At 47.0% G+C, this 24,266-nt stretch overlaps 2 protein-coding genes across 2 annotated transcripts in view; both read right to left on the reverse strand.

The window, feature by feature from the left end:
* The window catches only part of LOC117894633 (protein melted), a 32,540-nt gene extending 25,273 nt beyond the window's left edge, over window positions 1-7,267 (reverse strand). The window contains exon 1 of the mRNA XM_034801803.1: window positions 7,249-7,267. The gene's annotated coding sequence lies outside the window, so the exon portion shown is untranslated. The remainder of the gene's footprint in view (window positions 1-7,248) is intronic.
* Window positions 1-24,266, reverse strand: part of LOC117894630 (FH2 domain-containing protein 1) — a 29,181-nt gene that overhangs the window by 3,364 nt on the left and 1,551 nt on the right. Inside the window, exons 2-9 of the mRNA XM_034801796.1 lie at window positions 9,925-10,304; window positions 9,681-9,855; window positions 5,876-5,909; window positions 2,927-3,074; window positions 1,783-2,783; window positions 1,372-1,722; window positions 917-1,296; window positions 289-844 (exon numbers count right to left, since the gene is read on the reverse strand). Coding sequence (XP_034657687.1) covers window positions 289-844; window positions 917-1,296; window positions 1,372-1,722; window positions 1,783-2,783; window positions 2,927-3,074; window positions 5,876-5,909; window positions 9,681-9,855; window positions 9,925-10,107 — 2,828 coding nt within the window. The 5' untranslated portion in view covers window positions 10,108-10,304. The remainder of the gene's footprint in view (window positions 1-288; window positions 845-916; window positions 1,297-1,371; window positions 1,723-1,782; window positions 2,784-2,926; window positions 3,075-5,875; window positions 5,910-9,680; window positions 9,856-9,924; window positions 10,305-24,266) is intronic.

The following is a 24,266-nucleotide window of genomic DNA, read 5'->3' on the forward strand; positions in this document are numbered from 1 at the left end:
TGTATAGAATATATTTCTATGCATAACTGCTGGAGTTGGTGTCGCAGCATACAACCAACGCAAACTCTGTGGTATGGTAATACATGTATACCTGAGCTATTTGAGTACCGGATACACCCAATTGAAGTACCTTGAAAATTGTTGGAGCCCCAGTTACAAATCTAATCAAAACTACGGAAAATTTCTGATAGTATGGACAAGAGATATCAAGACAAGAGAGATTTTTGAGTCAGGAATCTGAGAACCAAGCACTAAGCGAACGCTTGATACACTCCTGGCGTTACTTACCTCGGTTTCGCATCCTCGTGCACTGCCTGTGGCTGCGTAATGGGTGGCCCATTGCCTGTGGGCGTATGGGCTGACGTTGTGGGCGTGACAGTACCACTGGCTAACGGGGATTGCAGTCGGTCCTGCTGCTGTTGGAGCAGGGGAGCCGGTGAACTGGCCCGCTCGCGGTCCAGGCCAAAGTCAATGTTGAGCAGATCGGGTCGCCTACGACTCGAGCTGCCGGAGCGGGCACGACGGGCCCAGGAGCGATCCAGACTGCCGTAGGCGGCAGCCTTTCGCTCGCGACTTATGTGGCCGTCGTGGGGTCCCGTGGAGCTGCGCAGGAACTCCATGAGATCATCCTCCTCGGCCAACACACGACTGCGGCGACGCCTCAGGCTGCCGTTGGGGGTGATGTCTGGCGAGGCGCCGTCCGGCTCCAGGCGAATGAAACCGTTGCTGATCTCCCCGGAGCCCAGGTGTCGTCTGCTTAGCGCTGGGCTGGCGCGCGGATCAAACAGAGCATCGCCCAGAAAGGAGTGATCCGAATCGGACACGGGCGTCCCAGCCTGACCCACTGCAAAATAAATGACATCCGTCAGTCTTTTTTTCAGAGGAAGGGACGCGGTTAAGTGTGACCGGTATTTACTTTGCCTGGCTCTCTTGGCCAATTGCTCCTCGCGCTGCTTCCTGCGCAGTGTCGCCTGCTGCTCCTGCTGCTGCCGCCTCTCGTTCTCCTTGACCGCCTGCCGGAACTTATCACAGAAATTCTGGAAAATCTTGAAGCACTCTTCCAGTCGAAATGTGGCCACATCGTCGCAGAAGAACTCGGCCAGCTTCAGTCGCATGGCCTCCACCTGCTTCATGCCCGACTGCAGCACAGCCAGCTCCGATTCGGCGGCCTGCAGGAACTCCGCCATCTGCTGCTTGATGTCCGTGTCCGTGGCTGGCTGTTCGATTTGCCGAGTGATTCTTCTGATGCGGCCATCGAGGGTGCTGATTTCATTGTTGATCTGCTCAGATGTCGTTCTGAAAAAAAAATGATCGATCCATGACAAACCATTTCTCATATGTATATATATAGGATGTATTTCCGCCACTAACTTGCTGGCATTCTCCAGTGTGCTAAGCTGTCCGGTGAACTTTAGCAGCTCCGGGTTACGTTTCTCCGCCTGCAGGGCCACAAAGTGGATGAGATTCATGCCTGGCTTGTTTGCCCGGATGTCGGTGAGCTTCTGCAGCGAGGACAGCTTCACGCCAGCGGCATTCCCCGCATAGCCACCGGAATTGAGAAAGTTGCCTGCCACCACGACCATGTAGAGGACCTCCTGCAGCGTCTTGTTGTTCAGCAGGTCGTCGCCAGCATAGAGCATGGCGTTGATGCAGGGCTCCAGGTAGGCTACGTTTGCAGCGAACTCCTCCTTGAGCAGCATGCTCTCAATCCGCAATTTGTAGCTGTGCAAGCAAACGGCTTAAATAACATTCAGGATGCAGCTATCGGGCAGGGATACTTACTTTGGCACCTCCAGAAGCTGCAGAAGAAACTTCTCCGCATTGCCCAGACGCGCCTTGTCGCCATTGAAGCCCTTCAGCATGTCCAACTCGTCCACCTCGGGCATGATCTTGAGCAGACCTCTCAGGCGCTCGGCTCCGATCTCCTCGTGGGTGCCTTGTCGGATCAGCTGGATGATGTCGTCGTTGCTGGTGCGGAACTGCTTGAGGAAGATGTTCACATTGAGACTTCTTTTGCCGTCCAGCAGGGTGATTTCAGTGCACTCCTTCTTGGATTTGCGGTCAAGGGTGTCGCAGCCGTTGGAGGACGAGGAAGGATTGCTGCCCTCGCGTCCCAGCTTGGGCGAGCCCTGTGCACTGGTGGACTGCAGGCAGAAGAGACCCTCCATCTCATTCCAGTCGATGTCCTTCATGGGGCTGTCCTGGTGGTTGCTGGCCACGATGCTCCAGATGTTCGGTTTGCCCACCACCTTGTTGTGCGGAATTTTGCCCCAGTTGATGGTCTTCATCTTGGCCTTGGGGGCGGGGGTGTCTTGCTGCGGCAGCAGCACCGCTGCGGCCAGAGGCTCACCTGGCCCCGCCGCACCGTGGGGGTCTGGCGTGCGTGGCCGGGAAGACAGCTGCATCGAGGGCGGAGGTGGCGGCGGAGGCAGAGCACTGCCATTCAGCATGGGTGGAGGAGGGGGCGGCGGGACCAGGGCATTGGCTTTTCCTGGTGCCGGCGGTGGCGGAGGTGGGGGTGGTTTGGCGGCCACCACTGGCTGTGAGGGTTTCCGTGTGGGACTGCTGGCATCGCTGCCGCGACAATTTTGGCAGGAGAACTTCTGGCTGCTGGGCGTGCGCAGCAGGCGCACTGCATCCTCATGGCTCTCGAGCAGCGTGGCCCGGTGTACCAGTCGCTCCGTGGTGTCCCAGATGATGTCACTCAGCTGCTCCTTGGAGTCGATGCGCAGCAAGTGCTGCAGGATACTGAGAAAGGGTCCCTCCTGAGGTGTATCCGCCACCTGTGAGCGGGAAAAATTGAAATAAAGAGTGAGTCCTTCAGCATCCGTTCGATTCTGGCTTGCCACAACCTTGGTATGCCCACACTCTGGCTATACGTAATGCGCAGTCATAACGCTGGTCATTTCATTGGGCCAACACTCACCTGTCGCAGTATCGCGTAGAAGACATCAAGGTGCGAGCTCAGATTGATGCCGTCGGGCGCCTGCAGGCTCTGGGCCTCGTCGCATTCCTGCTGCTCCACGAATACGTCCAATTGTACGATGATATCGCCCACACTCTGTGCAACCTTTCTGCAATGGCAATTCGAATTCAAACAGCAGTCAATAGGGGGTTAAGCTCCGTAAAATCACTGTCTCTCTGTCTGTCTGTCCCCCCCTAGGGTGTACTGTGTCTATCTGTAAAATGCAGCTCATTATTTAATCAATTTGTAAGTTGTGTTCCCGGCCGACGACAATTCCGACTGCGAACTAATTGATTTCCCATTTACGATATGCGGAATTCTGTGCACAATTTATGGCAGTCAAGTGTCAGGGTAGCAGGTACGAGCACTCGTACCGGAGGGGTCCACAAGTTGTTGGCTGACATTGGGTAACCTCCGGAAGCTGCCAAGAAGCCCAGCCAACACTCGACTCCCATTCCATTCACTCACTTGAGGTTCTGCACCAGTTGCAGGGCGCCGCAGCTGTACCGCGACAGCGAGCCGCAGAACGTGAGCCGTCGCTGCAGATGCAAGGGCGATGGCACCGGCGAGGCGGACAAGGAGGATGACGACGACGATGGAGAAGGGGAGGAGGATTGCAAGGGTGACGACTCCACGTTGCAGCAGCCTTGGCAATCAGCTATAGGCAATGGCCTGCGCCTGGCCCAACCATATTTGCGATGTGATGTGCAAAATCGTTAGCCAAACGCTAGATTGCGAGGCAACTAAATGGTGTCCTTGCAATGTGTCCTTGTCCAGTGGTGGCAGTGGTGGCAGTGGTGGCAGTGGCGGCGACTCGCATCAAATGGCACCTTTTATGGCTTGACAATTGATATCCATAAATTGACTGTCACTTTTAATTGCTTTTCGAAATGATTTTGCAGTTGGAACGAGAGAAAAGCCTGAAAGGCAATGACGAGGACGTGGACGAGGACGAGGCAGGACCGCGCGACTGCCTGGCACGACTAGAAACACAGAGAGAGCGCAAACAGCAACCGTATCTCGGCTGCTCCGTCTCCGTCTCCGAGTCTGCCGAATGTTGTTCTTGTTCCGGCCACGTGCTGCGCGCGCAGGAGTTCCCAGTGGCGCGTGGAAAGGCGGGCGACTCTTTATTTCGACGAGCAACTTCGTGAACATCCATGGAGTGCACGGACATGGACACGTGGACGTTGTTCTCTGTTTGTTTTTGTTGCGTTGGTAGCGATTCCTATTTTGGGCAGTCACGGAAGTTATTACAGACGGTGGGCTGTACGGCGTGGCCGGGAGAACTGGGGAAATTGGGCGGCCAAATTACAAAACTTACACCGGAAACCTCAATGCGCTGCCAGCATGCAGCTCAGAGAAGGAAGGTGGCCGAATGTTGGTGGGAAAACTTGGAAATTAAATTCCAAAGTCGGATTATTGCTAAACCAATTACTGACTGCTTTCTGAAAAGATTCTGAGAACTGCAGCTCAGAAAAATCGGATATTCTAGAGTTTATTTTTAGCGGACATTTAGTTTATTTTGACGGTAACTCAATACGAAATCGTTTTAGGTGTGCTATTCCATTCTCGGTTTGCTGAGCTCCTTTCCAGATTCGTTTCGATTCGATTAGAGCACTCATTATGAGAGAGAACAATTAAAAGCCGCTTAGAGCATCTTGGCAGCTTCCAAGCTACGCAAAGACAAGACATCAATAAATTTCGGGGCCCGAAATGAACGAGAATTGTGTTTGTTTATTTATGGAGGAGGCATCAGCATCAGCATCGCCTCACCCCCTTTGAGAAGCGGCCTCAAATCAAAGCCCTCCTCGGCTCAATGGGAACGTTTAAAGCGATTTGAAATTTGAAATAAATTAAAAAGCGCTAGAAACTACGCATTTCATTTATGGGCGAAGAGCGTTAGAATTTTAATAACAATAGGAGCCGTAGGGGCGCTCAAATGGTCCTCATCCACTCGAGAATGGAAGAGTGCCGCCAAGACAAATGGCATGGGACAATCAATTAGTCGACTGATCTGACTGACAAGCGGAGGAATCTGCAGATGTGGCTCAGGGGTATATCTGTGGGAGGGGCTGGCAGCTCTTGTTAGTGTCTCGTACAGTTTGGACCAGAGCTACTACTCGCATTTCCAAGACTTAATTGAATTTATGAGTGTTCCCCCCATTTCCGAGCAACAAACCGAGCAGCTTGAGCGCACAGCAAAATCGACAAATTTGTCAACCAAAGACACATAAATAAACCCGTTTGCGAAGGGTGCCGGGGTGGCAGAGCAGCAGGAAACTAATTGATTTATTGTTGACTAATTAAATATTGAATTAATTGGTTGGACAGACTCGAAAGCAGCGCAAATTATTTGCATATGATCAGCGCGCAGCCGCAGATCCACCAGTGGTCATCCTCGGTTGTCTGCCTGCCAATCTTTGCCATGGCTGATGGATGTTTGACAAGCGTCCAAAGCGGTTATTCATCGGTCATTAATGACCCATCTCCGCCGCAACAACATCTCTCCCCACCTCTGCTGTAGAGGGCTTTCTCATAGCCATGTGAAAATGGTCGAATACCTTGATCTTGTCTTGTTGATCGTCCCATGCAAATTAAAATGTGCGTGCAATTGGACAAACTCAGAAAAAAGCAAAAACAAAAAATCATAAAAGCAAACGCCGATCGTTAAACTGTTTGTGATACTCGTAGTCGTTTGACTGGTGCTTGTTACTGCTCTCGTAGAGTGTATGCATTGTGGGAGTGTTTCAGGGTTTCACCCAGCTCTTGAGGTCTTCTTTCCATCAAATATGCACCCTCCACTCTGAATACTAATGACGTCCCTACCAACTGCGGGTGTCCCACAATGTCTTGTCTTTTATCTTTTAATTTTACGCTTCGTCCTCATGATCTGTGTACTTCAAAACTCACCTTAGGTTATTGAGCAGCGGCAACACTTTGAGACCTGCAATGCATAATAGAAGTTGGTCAATAGAAAATGTACAGAACAAAGACATGCAGTTATGTATTTTTAGAGCAACAGTAATAGTTTGATGTTTGGATATTATTACAAGGGCCTAAAAACATGTACTTCAGTAGGGTAGATTAACATGATTTTAGAACACCTGTCTTCGAGTTCAAAATGTGAGAGCTGTCAGGGCACGTGGCGTCGATTCTGTACTTTTCTGTGTTGCATTCACGACTGCAATACACCTTTTTCAATTTGGTGCCCATATAAAATACATATGTCTTATTAAACATATTTTTGTAAGACTTGGACTGCCCTCCTTCCCCCTACTGTCCATCTCCGCTATCTCATTTCAATAAATTATTGTTTATAATAACACTACCCGACACGATTTTCTCTCAAGGAACCAAACCAAACAAACTTTTTCTGAAAGGTATGGGGCTTAGAAATTGTCTAATTACAGGATACTCTAGTTATATGAAAAAACAAAGCACTAAGTAGCTAGCTATAAAAAAAATATTAACAAAAAATTACAGTTTAAAAAATTATTAAAAAAAGTTCTGCCATAGAAAACAAACATTATTCATTCAAAAAATGGAATACCGCAAGTTTATCAGAAAAGTAGGTTTGGTTTGAGGAAAAAAATTATTGTAATTATTAAGATACTGATCTAGCAAAAATAGGCGAGACAGTCGGATCAGATAGTTTCGCTTGAATTTCTCCTAATATTTATCTCTCTCTCTCTCACTGAGTAGATTAGCAGTAGAGGCTGAAGATATCTCTATTTCCATACCTTTTTGGTTATTTTAAGGTTGAAATGGACTCGGTCAGTAATCTTTAATAACAGAAAACATCTTGGATACCAATTAAGGTACGCTTGAGAGGGGCTTTCATGGCAATGTTTGAAAGTTTAGTTCAGATAAGATAACTTAAACAAGAAAGATTATACGGATTATAAACTATAGGCAAAATGTAATCCATATATTTTGACTTGTGCACTAAGTATAGTGTACTAAAGTAAGTTAGTTAAATTCTTTGTTCTGCGTGAATCAGCTCTTCCATAGGCAGCCAAGGCCCGCCCAATGCATCCCGGGCACTTCCGGTCAAGCTCGTTTTTTCGCCTTTTTGCTTTATTTGCGCACTCACCAATCAATTTATTTAGCACACAAACAGAGAGAGAGAGGGAGAGATCTGTCTACGTACATTCATATCTGTATGTTGTAAACACAAATAATACTAATAACAATAAAAAAATTAATTACGAAAAGCTCGTGAAAGTCGTTGCCGCTTCTGTGTCGCTGTGTCCCTCAGATCGCCCCCTCTTCCGCGCTCTCACTCTCTCTCTCTCTCTCTCTCTCTCTCTCTCTCTCTCTCTCTCTCTCTTGGAACCCCTCCTTTGGGCCGCCTTATTTGGCGCCTTGACGTTCATAATTTCATTTTATGATCTCGCTGGCTGTCGTTTTATTCGTTTGAAATTGAAATCCATAAAAGGCGCACAATTAAAATGCGTACGCGAGGGGCAGTGTGAGTTAAAGTATCTTTGTCCCCGTCCCGGCCTTTGTTGTGGATTCGGAAGTGGAGATCTGAACTAGGGTCGAATCTGATCGAGAGCAAACCAGATCAGCCTGCCGAAGGAATGGTGCCGGGTACTGTTATACTCTGATATTGGGGCACGCCCCAAGTCTACAAATAATTGTTTAATAACATGCCATGCCACAGCGCAAGAAATCAGTTCTCGCAAATGATTTAAATATTTCACTCAATATTGTAAATCTGTTGATGATTTATAAATCAATTGAGATTGAATTTTGTCCATGAACAAACAAATTTATGGCTCTGGCTATGGGAAAACTTTTGCGTGCCAAAGTGGAAAATCGTGGGGCATAAGTCCAGCCAGATGCCAGGCAACCCCAACCAGTGCCTCACAGCTGGCGGCTGTGGCATGACAGATGACATACAGCAGATACAGATATGATGGCTATCTGTACGGATCGGATCGGGCATACGGACCCAGTCAGAACGACAGATAGAACTCTGGTAATTGGGCACTTAAGTGGCATTAGCAGGCCAGAGCACAGATATTCGAATTGGAAAAATGCAAATATTTGTGCGGCGTTCCTGGAAACCGAAGCATAAAACACAAAAATAAAACAGATGAGGAGAGAACAGATCGTCAAAGAGTGAAGACACAGTCAACAGCCTTGAAACCGAATACATATTTTCATTGCCAAACAAAATGCGGCCGTTGCTTGTCAAATGTGTCGCTCAGGAATTCCGACGCAGCCGCGGCGAAGTCGTCCCCTTCACAGGAATCGAGCTGAGTCTTGGGTGTGGGGTGTGGGGAATTGGGTCTGGTGCTATGGCAATGAAGCTGGAGCCACCTCTCAAACGGAAGTGGAATGCAGTGCGTGACTTACATTTTGTGGCTGCCGTTGAGATTTCGAATTTGTCTTGCAACTCCGCTGCTTTATTATTATATTCCTGTAATGCTGAAAAAGCGCAGCTCAATTTATTTTAATTAAGAACAATAAAACGGCAGTTCCCCACCCCGCCATCAGGCGGTGAAGCCGTCATTCAATGCACCACCGACACCGAGAGCACCCCTCGTTTTGGTGGTGCTGCGTCTGCGCAGAACAAGACAAACTCCACAGCGACATCGACAACGACAACGACAACGACGACACAACGACTACGCACGCACAACCGTGCTCAATCAAAGTCAGCGGGTTGACGACTCCCAAAGTATTGTGAGGGGTGGGGATTCTCGGGTTCGGGGACAGTTCATGAACTTTGAACAGCAAAGGGGCCTATAGTAAGGGCTGGGCACTGCCGTCGCAATGGCAGGATGTGGGTGAGTCCCTTGTTTGTCCGCAGCTGGAGGTTGGCGGCGGTTTGTTACATATTAAGTACATTTGTGGATTGTCGTCTCCTTTGGCTCTTATTTCTACCGACAGACGAGATGGACCGGAGGCAAATCGGTGGGCTTGAACAGAAAAAATCTGGAAGCACGTCCGAAAAATATGAAAGCTCTTTGGATTTTTGTATCTCCTCAATGAAACGAGAAACAATCATAATATGGAGGCAGTCCCAACCCTATTAGCAACCTACATCAAACAATCTTCACAATCGTCACGTTTCCCGATTTATCTGCTGTTTAGGGTTTTTTTTCTATGCTTAAACTTTTATTAAACTCATGGAAACTAATGGGAAACTAGTGGCAAAGCAACGAAATCAATGCACATATAATGGAAATATAACAGGTATGTTATGTAGGAAGATACATATAATGAACATCAATCTACCATAAGTGAACTAAAATAATGTCAGATTTTCCAAGACCCAATTCAAATGAATTCGCAGAGTAATTATCGGCTTAAAGACGCGCCTCTACATCGACGACACGTGCTAAGGTTACGCGAATCGCCATTGCCTGAAGAGACAAAGGCGATTTGGAATTTGTGACTCTTTGTCGGACCGAGCGACTCTACCATTATCCACCAAAGCGACTAACCTCAGACAACTGCTTGCCCCGAGGGCCGTTGGTGTGGCTGGCTGGGATTTGTGGGACTCTGTGTTTGTGTCACATGAACACGGCACATGCGGTCAAGGCCTCTGGATCACATTAATCAATAAAATTCAATGAAATCGAAAACGAAAACGAAGACGAAACAGCCGGAGTACGACATTCGCGGATGGCCTAGTGGATGCATCTTCATCGTTAGGGGGTTCTACGTTAGTTGGAAGTGGAATGGGGAGATCGATAAGTACCTATAAATTCGTTGCGGATGCGTATGCGATCCTGCAGGGTGGCGGCGGAGATGATGACACAGTTGATGAAGGCCAGCAGGGCGGCCTGGTAGTCTAGCGGTGGCGATGAGGAGGCACTCGCCAGCTCCAGCTCGTTGATGACGATCTTGAAGCGGTATCGTTGCTTCTTGAGATTCTGCATGGAAAGGAAAACGAAGCGATAAATGCGATGAATCACCTGTGATCCATTTTCCAGAGCGCTTACCTTGTAAAATTCTAGGGTTTCGATGGCACGCACATAACCCTCGGCGCTGTAGGCGCACAGCGCGGAGAGCAGCTCGAAGACTTGCTTCTTGACCGTTGCATTTTGCGTGTCTAGGGCAGCGCCCAGCTTGGCAATGTAGTCACGATTCTCTACAATGTAGTCCAAGCCGATGCGTGAGTCCATGATGCCAAAGTTTGGTTCTTTCGGGGGGCGGACGGTGCTCTACTCTTGACTGATCACGTCCCGCTCGGACGTTATTCAATCGAATCGAATCGAATCGAGACGATCGATGGGGCGGCTAGTTCCAAAGGGTTCGGTTTGTTCTTGCATGGAATATCTAAGCAGTTCACGTCATGCCGAACGCTCCTCGTGCCCTGAATCTGTAAGAGGAGAGCGGTAAAATAGATTTAGAGTTGGAGTTAAGTGATGAAAACCCAGATTTGATTGCATTCGAGCCCATCAATTGTCGCTCTGGGCAAGCCCCCGTTTAATGTGCCACCGCCAAACCCCCGCCCTTCCCGTCCACTGCACACCGCTTTAATTAATTTACGATCAGCTCCCTTAGCCCTCGGGCCAAAATTGTCATAAATTGATTTGGCTTAGGCAACGGCCGGAGGGTGTCACAGATTTCATAGTTATTTGTATTTACGGTTTTTTATTATTTTTCGATTTGTTATTTGCCAATGACGGTCAGCGGACTAGATGCAGGCACGATCAAAGCCAACCTTTGGCTATGGGGCACCGGGTTCCGCCTTCTAGATCGGCATCGGCATCTTAATTACGAGCAAACTATCTCGTTAATTTGCCTGCACTCAAAACACTCAATATTTTCGATTAGTCTCCGTCTAATCGCCGACAAAGTCTGTATTTAGGTTCTCGCATATTTTGTATATTATAAATTTTCATTCAAATACAAAAAGGCCGATAAAATGCTTAACATTTTTGTTAAGAGCTCTGATCTGAAGTGGCACTTTGCGATATTTGAAATTATAATTTGTGTTTGCGCTAAATGCTCATGTTATTGCTATTGTTTCTGTTGTTTCTATGGCTACATGGCTGTGGCATTAGTTGTCGCTGGATTGTGTAGGGGGGCAGGGATTGGGATTGGGACTGGCAACGAATGCTTGTGGCATTTGACGTTTAGATGCGGCGCTAATGAAATCACATAAAACGACATCGAGTTAATGGAGAGACATCAGAAAGTGACATCCTTGCGATATGCCTTATTGTCAGTCGTCTGTTCGCATGATACATCCGATAATTCAGCGCAAATTGCCGGAGTGGAGCTCAGATGGCGGATGCTTCGGGACAGAAACAAGTTCTCAATCAAAACACAGACCCATTTGCAATTCTGTGTCATGTTCTTTGGCTCGCTTTCATATTCACATTTGAATGAAGGTTAATCTACACTGTGCGACCAAACCAGAGCTGAGAACTTAACCACTTGGCATCTCGGTTTTAAAGTTTGTAAAATGCTCCGACTGATTTGAAACTCCATGATCAATCAAAACGAAAGGATAGTTGGACGGACAGATAATGATGTGGGATGCTCATCAAAGAAGCGGACGTAAATAAACTTATCGCATCTTATCTTTGGCATCTCCTGTCCAACTCTGTGACCATTCCACAACAACCGTGTGGGGCAGTGTGCTCAAGCCAAATGGGCGCCGAGTCCGCTCTAGACAATTTGGCACAACACCCGCGCAACGGCCGAGCCAGCCGGTGCTCTCCATACGAGTATCAGCCACATGCGATAATGATAGGACGATAAATTAAAAGCTTATCGGTAAACTGGTTCCATTGGGCGGGCCGGCCATTCCATCTGGCTGGACATCGCATTATTGTGGCTATTTACTGTCGATATTGGTAGGAAAAAACAGCAGCAGTGCCAGAAAGATCCGCACAAAGTGAGACGTTAGCCCGAAGTGGGGACAAAAATGGGCCTGGTGTGGGAATGGGTCCCACCAAAATGTTAATGAACTCGGTGGAGAACAGAACTGCTGCGGAACCTAATTAGAATGGGTTTCGAGAGACCGGCTTTGGCTGGAAATCATTCATTTTGAAGTGTAACTCAGACAAAAGCGGGGCGTTGACAGGCGCAAATGCTTTTTCATATTTGAGACCCCCTTTGTACGGATATCGGCCCCTGGAGCCGACAGGTGGTAGATTGGCGACTCGTTGTCGTTGTCGTTGTCGTTGCCGTCTATAAAATGTCAACCACAGCCACATGCCCACAAATTGCTCGACGCCGCGTCGTTGTTGTGGAAACACACACAGATTTTTGTCGTCATCGCCTCCCGCTCGGAGCCATGTTAAAGTGCAAGTAATAATTCACGAGTTTCAAAACTTTTCAATGTTTGCCTCACCCTCAGCCTCAAAATCTCCCTCTGCTCCCCCCAATGAGGGCTGTTCGATCGTTGTTGTAGTTTCAATGTCTCGCGACATTATAATAATGTTGTATAAATTATGTTTTCGCCTTTCAACAACAGCTCGCGGGGCGTATGCCTAATGCCTAAACGTGATTAAATGTTGTGCAAAGTGCATAAACATATTTCTGGGAGAGGCCCAAGCAGGTGAATGCAGCTTATCAGCGCTGATAGGACCCTCCGAGAGACCCGACAGACTTGAACAAACATCTCGAAATCTGAAAACCAACATGGCTGAGGATGCTTGAGAAGATTTACATAAGTCAGACGCTGAATACCGGCTTCGGTAGCAGAGCAGCTCTGAAATATCTGTGGCAAGGTCGTTCCACCTGGAACAAATTACAGCAAATGAAACTGCAGCCCCTCCTCCAAAAAAGGGGACCTTGTTGGCTTTTCTATCAACGATTTGTGCGGGTGTGTCCACAACTTTAATCTGTACCTGTGACTGCACAATTTTCATAAATTTTATTGAGCTCTGTTGGCTGCAGGCAGCCGTCATCGTCGCATTGAATTCGGATTTGAATTTGAATTTGCATTCAGATGTGTAGAGAAAAAATGAAGTGGGAAAAAATATAAAATAAATTAAACAAAAAGCCATTGAGTTAAGTGTTTGGCACTCAATAATAAATGCCACTGATAATGGTGAGATTTCTTTGTGGGTTGTTGCGCAGGAAGGGAGTCTTGGATCAGCAGTATCTATCATTAGGGTCATTACGATGGCCACTCACACAGACTCAGAGCTAATCCTATAACTTATCCATGCCATCTTGATCTCTTCATTCCTGCTTAATCTACAATGTTTGAGAAACTTCATTTTCATTTATAGTTCCCTTGCGCTGTTGAGTTGTTTATAAGCCGCCTTATCAACAACAGCCACAAACTGTGTGAATGCGTCTGGGAGGCATGAGAACCATGGGGCACAGAGAGTCGCATTGTTGCAGCTCTCAGCTTTGGGGCAGCTAGTCAGTTGGCGGTTGCCAGTTGGGAGGAGGGGAGCAGAGCCGAGTAGTCCCCGCCAAATCCAATGGAAGACAGAACGAGTCATAACACTTGACAACAGACAACATACGACGTCGACGCCAGAAACATCCACAGAAACAACATCGACATCGACTCTGACTTCCAATCAAAACACGATCTTGGTTGGAGCTTGGCTGCAGCTTGGCGCTTGGCGCTTGCTCTCAGCATTGACCTTATGACTTCTAAAATCGGTAAAAACATCTTTACAGCCTCATGTGGCACTGTAGCCCGATCGGTGTACGTTTTGATATGTTTCCAATATATTCGTACGAATATAAGCTAAAAATACAAAACTCAAGCCGAGATGTCGCGTACTTGAAGCTGGGATATATTTTATAGCCTTTAAGTCTGTGTTTTATGTTCGATTCCACTCGATTCGATTCAATTCGTCTCGACACACTACTCATTCACGAGTAGAAGCAGCCGTACAAGTTTACTTGGCAATACAATAATTTTAAGGATACTTCAATGCACAATTTCGGTTACATGTCAAGTTTAAGTGCCGCACCCGAAGGTCGCGACTCCAACTGCAAGCTGAAAACTCAAAGCTGAAAACTGCAGGCTGTGCAAATGAAGCAATTAGGGCGTGGCAGAGTACGCCTCATTTGCACTGAATCGACTTAATTCGTCAATTAGCCTGCCAGAAAGCCAACTTGGTGTTGCTCTGGTGGGACCAGCTGCTGGACAACCTCATCATCATCGCCAGCATCGCCTTTCGTGGGCGTCTTCTCGTATAACAGCCAAATTCAAGAGCACCAACAAAGCAAATAAGTTTAACGATGTATTTCTGTGTAGATTGATCGGTCCACAAAGAACGTTTGACTACACAAATAAATAAAATGCAGCCCACGAATCCACGAAAAACAACAAAAAATAGCTATAATAATGCGTAGGCTTTGCATTTCGATGATGACCACAGCAGCCGCCGTTCCATGGCAAAATCAAACAAGAAGTACACAAGCCGGTCTCCAAACTAGATTGTTGTGGTGGTTAGAGCACCATCAGATGAGATCTCGTGAATTATTGAACTTAGTTAGAAATTCCCTAATCCATCCTAATTCCATAGCAGAGGTCCACTTTTAATGGACTGAATATTCGATACACAAAACAGGTGAATTCAAGCTTAACAAGCTTACTAGAATTTAATTACGATAATGAATCTTTGTGGTACTGCAACTATGCATTTTCACAGTGGGACACTTTGTGTGTCTATTAGTGGGTACTCCATCAGAATACCACAGATGGGCCCCTTCTTAAGGGAATGGGGATTATCCGTGACTCTGGCTTTATTGGATCTCATTGGGAGCACCGCGTGGCGCTAGTTGACATTTGACAGGGAACGCGGGCAGTGTCAGCGCTTCGGGGAATGGAGTGAGTCCGGAGCCCGAGGGGAATTCCCCCAGTTGGTGTGTGTTTGCCATTGATGAGAATTTATGAATGGTCACAGAGGCGTTCGTGCGAGTTAAATGGACTCAACTGGCAACGATAGTCGCTGTGCACTTGGAACCTTATGAAAACCCATCAAAATGTGTCAAAAGCCGCTTCATTGGAAAATTGTCTATTGTTTTAGGGCCACGTTTTGCGCAAGCGTCGCCGTCCAAAGTGTGAAACTCTGAACAGGTTGGGGAGTTTGTGTCTGGAATCCGGTCACTGGTTACTGGTCACTGGTCACTGGTCCCTGGGCGTTGGTAAGCCTATAAAATATAAGGCGCTAATGGGCGATTTTCACGCTTATTTACACAATGGAAAAGCGAAAGTTTTATTTTGTTATTTATTGACGGTGGCTCGCAATCGGCCATGGATTGCAATGGTTCGACTGCTCTAGAGCGATCTGTTCACATGCATCTGGTGCTGTGTTCCAGGTGCTTGAAATTCTGGTAAAGTGCATAAATATGTTCAGGCTCTTGCACTTATGACAGCCCGGACATGCGACATGCTTGGCCGAATTTACAGGTGGCACAAACACACACACACACACACACACACACACCGAACAGTGGTCAATGGCCACTTGAGTGCGCCGAAATTGCTGGCATGCCATGCCGAAGCGAGCCAAACAGCCGCCGACGCTCAGGGCCAATCGACAATCGACAAACGGATCGCACAATGAGCGCTAATTATGCTGAGATTGGTTTTGGCCAAAAGGTTCAATGCACCACCGACAAACAGCACTTCACACTCCACTCCGCACTCCGACTGCAGCATTCCAAATCCCTTGTTGACCTTAACTTTGAATTGTCAAAATACAAAAGTTCAAATCGACACAATACCCCAGACAATGGCCACAGAGCGCACAAAAGAAGTGCGGCGGCGACGGCGGCTGCGGCGGTGACAGCGACCACGACGGCAGCCCCATATCGTGGCTCGGAAACCTACATAGAAGTGAATCATTTGAAAAGAGTTTGGCCGTGCTGCACAGATGCTGCCGCTCAGTTATGCTCTGGTCTGGTCCGCTCTGCTCTGAAGCTGCCACCGAGTTGACATTGACTTGTGGTTTGAGTTGCCATTGCCGCATTTCAAGTTTTCTGCTTCTCTGATATTCAGTTTTGGATTTCTGTGTGTGGGCTCCTGCATGGAGCGTGGAGCATGGAACGCGAATTGTTTTCTTCACTTCATTCAGCAAAATAAGTTGAGTCTTGCGGCAGTCCCCGTCTCCGTCCCCTCACCTATCCACTCCTTTACTCTTCTCTCTGGGTCCACGATTATGTGATTAGTCAGCTTCTTGGCTTTTTGGGGAGCAGCTCTTAGTGGGTGCGATTCTTGCCACAATGTTTTGCGTGGTTTCTACTGAGAGTATTTGTCCTTCGCAAACATTTGGCTTTCTTGGCTCTGTTTGTGGTCTGCGGCATCTGAACGAACTCGCATTTCCGCATGGTGTTCTCGTACCCGCTCATCATACATGCCTATCGATGTATCTGGAAACTATATTTAGCTTGTGGGATTTGTTTGGCGGCAGGCTTATCGTGTGTGTTTTAAAATCGGTTTGTCATTGGGCGATCTCAGTCTTGGTCTCGGTGTCGGTCTCGCCTACAAAAGCGTCTGTGAGTCACTGAGAGAGTTCGACTCAACTGTATTGTCGTCACAGTCGACACTAGCTACAATATATATGTACGGGCATATACTAGCCCAACTTGGTAAGCAACTAGGCAACCAGTTGCCATTTATGTAAGTTCAACATTTGCAGATCGCGCCGCACTCTGCCAGCTGCTGCACTTGTTTCTCGTTAGAACAACAAAGCCAAACAAAGCCCATAAAAAATGCATAAATTAAGTGCTGCCCCGGGAAAAAAGGTATCCAGTGACAAGCGTGAAATGCGCTAGTCTGACAGGCAGACGGACTCAGACAAAGATTAAAGGCCAGCCCAGGCATTAGCCGAGATCTCCACATCTCTGGCATCAGGCTTACTTTTACCTTTCAGTGGACGCGTTGCGCTTGCGCAATCCCCCAAACAAAATCCCCAGCTGCGCCAACTCGAACTTGAACTACATTGCACTGACATCCAAATAAATACATACTCATACCCGTAATAATGCTCCCATTTCTTGTATGGCACAGGCGCAGGCCACACCACGTGACTGGCGAATTAGTTGGTCAATGTTGGTTTTTTGGGGCACAGACCGAGACAGATTGAGTTGTGGCCACAGACCAAGGGGTCTGCTCCAGGCAGGCGCATCGCCCACAGTGCCGCTCGTTTGGCTTTGTTGTCGTGTAGCGAATGGCAGAAGCAGTAGAAGCCATACCCGATGTGGCATTCAACTCAAGAGCCTAGACTGCATCTATTCCTTGTAGTATGCCAATTAATTAATATGTATATTCTGTGAGTGCAGTGCATCAGTAATTCGACTTGTGGATTACGTTTTCGACATCATTGTTGCCTCGTGAACTTGTAACCAAGTTGTAACCTGATGCTTTTCAGCATTACCTCCACTTTTTGCATTGTCTTCTTGGCTTTTTGCTCGCTTTGGGCTATTTATAAATAGTAAATGTTTTATCTGGCTGACTATTGTCTTACAATTAAGATTTCATTGTGAGATTCGTGGCATGGGCCACACAGCGTATGCCCAACTCAGTTTGCCGCTGGCTCAGCCTCTGCCTTGCCACTTGCAACGCGCTCCACACAGACATGCAATAATTTGTTTAATTAGCCGTAAATGACGCTGACAGCGCAGTCGGCGCTGGCTCTAATGGAGCGTGGCTGATTTTAATAGCTTGTCGGGTTGCTTTAACCTTAGCATAGCGCGCATTGTGGTTGTGGCAAGTGATTCGCAGTCGCGTCGCCCTCTACTCCCACCTCTCTCTCTCTCTCTCTCTCCCTCGCTCTCTTCGTGTATGTGTGGCTGCCACTCCCCATAGATCGGAGGTGAGCAATGCTAATGCCATATTCTTGCAGGTTGCCACCAAAATGCAAAAATACGTGGTGCGCATATGGCAGCGCGGCATGACGAGGCAAGGCGAGGTACCGACCTGCCAAGTAAGCCCCTGATTCGGTGATTGCACGGACACTCAAATTTGATTGCCGCTCCATCGGACGATCGGTCGATCGGTCGATCGATCTCTGGATGCCTGTGCCATTCACGACGACGACAGCGGCAGCAGCAGCAGCAACAGCAACGCTGACGATAATTCAATTAATTGCGAAAATGTCCTAAAGACAAATTCATATTCATGCCACAGACAAAAGGCAAACGGCAATTGCAGCAAAGTACGACTGCAGCGGACTATGGACTCTGCCGTGTGCTGTGCACTGTGGATGATCGGCGTTGAGTCGTGTCTGCGATCGTGTAACTTTTCATTAAATTTCATTAAATTCTTTTATGCGATAGCAATAGCAACATCAGCCACAACATTAGGCATTAGACATTGCAACACCTTGTGCGATCGGCGGGAAGCGCTGAGAGGAGATCGGCATCGGCTGCTGAACTTCAACTCCCATCCGCAGAGCTATCGCCGCCGTCGCTCCGTGCTCCATGCTTTTTATGACTTTGATTTATTTGTGCAAATTATTTTTAATCTGTTACATGACTAGCAGGGATCTTTCGCTCTCGAGGAAGTGTTTGCATGTCTCTCGGAGAGAGACAAGGCAACCGACGATCAACGATCGACGATCACCGATCAGCAATTTGGCCATTTCTCATCGCCCATCGCTCAGTGCTCGTCCAAGTTATTAGCTGTCTGCAATTGTCAGCATTCGCTTGACGTCTGACGATTGCTCTCCCAATTCCCTGGCATCCCCCAACACTCTGCTCCAATCCAATACAATCCGATCCAATCCGATCGCATGGCGCATTTCCAATTACATAAGCGAAAGATCGCTCTCTCCCCATCCATCCATCCATCCATCCATCTGTCTGTCTGGAGGATCAGCTGTGCATAATTTCAATTTGACAAAGCACATACGATCGATGGCTCTGCTGATAGGCGCCGTTAAACTGAGTTGCCCTCGAGCTAGGGTCTTTCCCCCACACTCTACCAAGACCACAAAGTCAGAGCCAGAGCCATTGCACGCCCATTCAGCGTGTTTAATTACTTTTGGGGAGACTGGCATCGATATGGTTATGGTTATGGGTATGGGAACTGGGATTGATTTTGAGATTGGGCACGGAAATCCGCGTACGTGCCGGGCATTGCAACTGGACAAGCGTCAGCTGTGAATTCACCCGCCCTCAAATAGACATGGTGACCCATAAATGCCTGGCTGGGACTCTATTGTCTTCCATCAGTAGAATAACTGTGTAGCGTAAGATCTATCGTAAACTATATCCATCTATGTATGATATTTCTTCTGATTTTGGAGAGCATTCGCGCAGCGGCACTTTGCTTACTTGCATCTCCAAGGCATCGCCAAACCCCTCAAAAGTGTTATACCAGGCCAGGCACGCGCGATCACCTCTCGCAATGGAACAGAACGGATTGGCATTGGCTTTGCCATTCTGCCTTGTCTGCCACCCGGCGATTTATGGCCGAGCAGAGTCAGAAGCACAGTTTACGCACTTAACCGAGGCGAGAGAGCCTTATTAGTTATTGCTTCGAGTTGTTGTAATTCGATCTGGGCAGCCGCATAAATTATTGTAATTCCCGTTACAGGGGCAGGGCGCTGTGGTCAGAGTCAGAGACATGTCAGGGTCTAAGGTCCGCCCCCCATTTGGCGACAATCGCATTGATCGATTGATTGGTAATGGGGCTCGGCGGCTTTTTGATGGCCTCTACGAAATCTGTTAGTGCTTTGGCTCCACTGTTGGTGGACAAAGTTCAAACGGGGCTCTGCAGCTGTACCTTGGACCCATGGGCTGTTTACCTTTACCGCCGAGCGGCGCACGCAAAATTCGCTCAGTGTACAGGGGAAAGAACAGCCAAAGCCGCAGCCACATACAAAGATACACAGATACTCCAGCCGCACACGCAGCTGCGGAAACGAAAACAATGTAGGTGAAACAAGTTCCCGCAAATGCCAAACATAAGAGCTCTGAAATCCACTCGCTTGCTCGCTTGCGAATATAAGTAGATGCAAATCAATAACAGATTTTGGGCCTTAATAGAATTTCGAGGCGGCCCCATAAACCGCAACGGCAACGGCAACCGCAGATCAGACAAACAAACCAAACCCAAAGGCGCCGTCGCAAACACTTTGCTCGTAAAGCACCACAAATCGTTGCGGTGCGGTGCGGTCCGGTCCCCAGGGCAGCACTTGCCAGTCCCCCGCACTCGAGATTCAGACAGAGAGAGAGAGAGAGAGATTTACTCTGTAAACAAATGGCTCTAACTTATGCCACCGATTAGCCGAGAATTTCCGCTTTCAATCTGCTGTTGCTCATAAATTAACGAAAATTTAATAAATGCAGGGGAATTTGAGCTAACTCCGGTCTTCCAAGAATCTCAAACGACCTTGAGAGAAGACTTCTCGGACATATGCTACTGTTAACTCCTTCTGCAGCGAATCAAATGAATATCCAATATCCCCGAGTGTGTGCACAATAAATGTTCAAACGTTGCCTTTAAAATGGATAAAAATTAGCCATTCCAGGCATAGCATAATAGGGTGTAGTAGACCTTCGCTAATTGGTCATTCAATAGGTGGCCTATCATTCCGTCTAGGGGGATTGTTATGTAACTTGTGGAGCAAATAGTACGTATAATAGACGATAATTGATGATAACATATGGGTTGATATTTGTGATTCGCGACTATCTATTAGAAGAACCCTTTCCTAGCCCTTTACTCCACCCAGGAGGCGTTATCGAACCCCATGAGAAACTGCGCAATGATAATGCTCAGAGTTCTCTGGCGATTAATGTGATTTGTTTGCTTATGCAGGAGGGTAATAACATTTAATTGTGAATTTCTGTCTCCCCGCCCGAGTGCTGTTTGCTCAGCGCTCAGTGTTCGCTCGCTCGACACTTTATTGAAGAATTATTTGTCTTTTATTTTATGAATCTGCGCTGTCTGTGGGCCACGCAGAATGCAAATATCCGATACCGGCTTTAGATATGGATAAATTATGCAAAATACAGCAATGGCATTCGTTGTATTTGAAAAATTTCACCTGGGGATAGGGCCGACTAGGGTTGGGGTCTGCGGCTCCTCCATATTTGGCTGAAGATGCCCTAGAAATTGGCAAGCCTGGCTAATGGATGGATGGTTAGAAAGTTGGGCTCCCCGAAACGCAGAAACACAATGTGGGCCAGCTAATCTGTGAGGGGCGGAAGTGCAAAACTGTTTGCTCGGCCCATAATCCATATCTCCGAGTATCTGTTCTGTGAATGTTTCGGTTTTCTTGTCGGCTCTCCACAAAGCGAAATACAAAGTCAATAATTACACAGTTCCCAGCAGTGGGGAGCTTGGGCGATGCGAGCCCAATGGCAAGCGATTCGAAGCGTGAAAAACGCTTCCTATTATTAGTTTAATATGTTTTGGGCGCGCAATTTAATTTATATAACAATAATCGTTTATAAATGATAAATTAATATGGGAAACAAATGGCATGGGCGGTCTGGCAGCTCGGAGCACTCATCTCTCGTCGATCAAGCTAAAGCTGAGACTTGGGCACTGGCGGAGGCTGAAGCGCCAAGTGGTCGACAAGATGCCAAAATTGGCAAGGCTTAAATGGACATAACAACAACTGGGATCGCAGATGGACAGAGACAGACGCAGAGGCAGAGGCAGAGGCCGCTGCTACTTCTGGCCAACTTGGACTTTGTTAGTTATTTCCTATCCGCCTTTGTTCGGGTAATTTATGTGTGTTTGGGCGCCTTGTGTGGGTTGGCTTTTGGATGGGTCAGTATTAAGAAGAAGTCAAGTGGCGACGACTGGCGACTAGCTTTTGTATTACGCATATGTACGAGCCATTTGCTTTGATTTCTGATTTCCTTTTGAATGGACAGGCGAGAGAACTTCCATATAGGGAACACAACTGTCTCAGCCAAATTTCGCTTTGTGGCGATTTCTTTTTGTTCAAATTTGGAGTGCCAAATGGTTAAACGAATATTGAGGGTTTGCAGGGTTGCTCGCTTACATGACTTTTCACATTCTCAGTCTCTTAACGTGCTGCATCAACATATGTGTACAAACGTGCACCTTCCTCCATTCAATTCGAACCCAACGACTCCTAAATCTTCGGTCTGCCTGTAGCTAACACGCTTGAAAAATTTAAATGAGCTGATTTATGGCTATTTGATGAGCGCATTAACCGGAGGAGCCGCCTCTGCCCATCTCTTGCCTCCTCCTGTAATTCACGCTGTTTAAAAGTTATTACATATTTAAGTTTTACTTGTTCTGTTTCGTATGCTACACCAGCACCAGCAGCAGTTCGAGCTCCATCCGAATTCTTAGCGGAGGTTCTGCCAGCACTTTTGCAATATTCAACTCTTTCGTTGTGGTTTCTGTTTCTGTTGATGTTGCTGTTGCTGTTGATGATGTTGTACGGTGTACTTTATTATTAATTTTAGACGTGGGCCCCCAATAGCAACAATACAGACGCCCACGCAGCATTTGTCAAGTTGCTTGAATTCTTTTCTTGGTCGTTTTTCGTTTGATACCCCTTGAAGAGGGTGTTATAATTTTGACCAAATGTTTGCTACAATACAAATGATTGTTTGCTTCTTTAAACATCTGTGGTTATAGTATGTGTATCTTCGTAGCTTTGCCAAATAGTTGATCGATCTTCTGGGGTATCATCAGATTCGACCCACGATCATAACCCTCTTTTCTCCATTTGTGTATGCTCTTGCTGCTTGCTGGCCGCATTTGTTATTACTCTTTGCGGTTTTGTTAGTTTCTTTTTTTGCTGCTGCAGGTTTGTGTTTTTTCTTCGCGATTAATTCTTGCAATTTGAACATTTCAGCACGTCGACGTCGGCGCCTGCTTCTAATTGCGAGCTAAAAATTACTCATACGCCGCGTTGTGCTCTCGTAATTATCGCCTATTTCCACATCAAATCATTGGTGCTTCGCGGGCGTGGGTTGGCTCAAAGAACTGAATTTGAAATTAAAAATAATGAAAAAACGCGACACGGTTGCCAACTGACGGCTGCGGCTGCGCATCCTCCCGTCAGCAGCTGAATAGTAATTATTCTCACACACACACATAAAATATCTTATGAAGATACGTTTTGCCATTTATTTATTGTTTAACAAATATCCCGGCTCTCGACTCCACCCTCCCTTGAGCTCCCTGCAATGAATTGCTTTTATGCGCACATTTGCATATTAAATAAGCGGTCGCTGCTGCCTCAGGTTGAGCCACTACTTCGGATTGGTGTTGGCTGCACTTGGTTGTTGCTCGGTTGGTTTCCACGCGGCAGCAACAGCAGCAGCAGCAGCAGCTGTCCCGCCAATGCAAAGAACACTGTCTGCCGTTCCAATCGTAGGTTGTTCAGAGTGTTACGCGACGGAGCCGCTGCGAGAGCTGCGATCTTTATTAGTATTTTCGATTTGGATTGTTGACGTAAAATAATTGCATAAGGTGGAAGTGGGGCCCTAAGGAATGGAGCTACGTTAAACATGTAACTAACGCAGGAATTAGATCATATGCTTGTTAAGGAAAACATTTAACTTTCGAAATTTCAATTGTGTTTCATCTAAAACTTGAATAGGTTTTATGGGGTATTCATTCAGTATTACAGTAATCAAATGAGTTAAAATAACATACAGATTTTACCCGTCTGAAAGGTATAAAATGTATTTTTTTGTTTAAAAAAGAACAGTCTGGATTTTAACAGTTTACTCATGAATGCATTCGATTGAAGATGTTGCGGAATATTTTCCAGAAGCTGTTCTGATGGAGTGAGCTGCTCAATTAGTCAAGTTCCCCGATTAGTCAGAGTGAGTTTCCTGCTAATGCTGACGCGGCGAACGCGGGGCCGCTTTAGCTCTTTTGTGATCTGTGTTGGGTGGCCCTGCGCACTCATCCCATGATTGGGCCGAGCGCCTTATGGGGCAGCCAGCTTAGATAACAATTAGAAAATAAATTTATTTGGACGCATGCAAATTTCAATATTTATGGAAAGAGCCAAAGGAAAGGCTTTGCAGCGAAGCGTCGCGTTGGGTGACTATTTATCCGCGTTTTTGGTGAAACAAGTAGTTGTATTTCCTTTTTCAATGCTCAGGTATTGACAAGCATAGAGTTATACTTATCTCCCTCCATCGCCATCCATGAGTGGTGCTTAGATACGAGTGTGTGTGCGAGTTTGACATTAAACCACACACAAACAAGTCCGCCATATTTGGCAATTGACTTTGCAGCCAGCCAGCCAACAGTGCTGGCGAGATGTATATCTACGCGTACGTACTGGGAGATCTATGCGAATGTGTGCGCTTGCTTTTTATTTCTTCTTTTAACTGTTTGCGCTGCCCACATGCGATGGCCTGTGCTTGATAAATAATTTTAGTTTTATAAACACAA

The sequence above is a fragment of the Drosophila subobscura genome, chromosome J, assembly GCF_008121235.1.
Source record: "Drosophila subobscura isolate 14011-0131.10 chromosome J, UCBerk_Dsub_1.0, whole genome shotgun sequence".
NCBI lineage: Eukaryota > Metazoa > Arthropoda > Insecta > Diptera > Drosophilidae > Drosophila > Drosophila subobscura.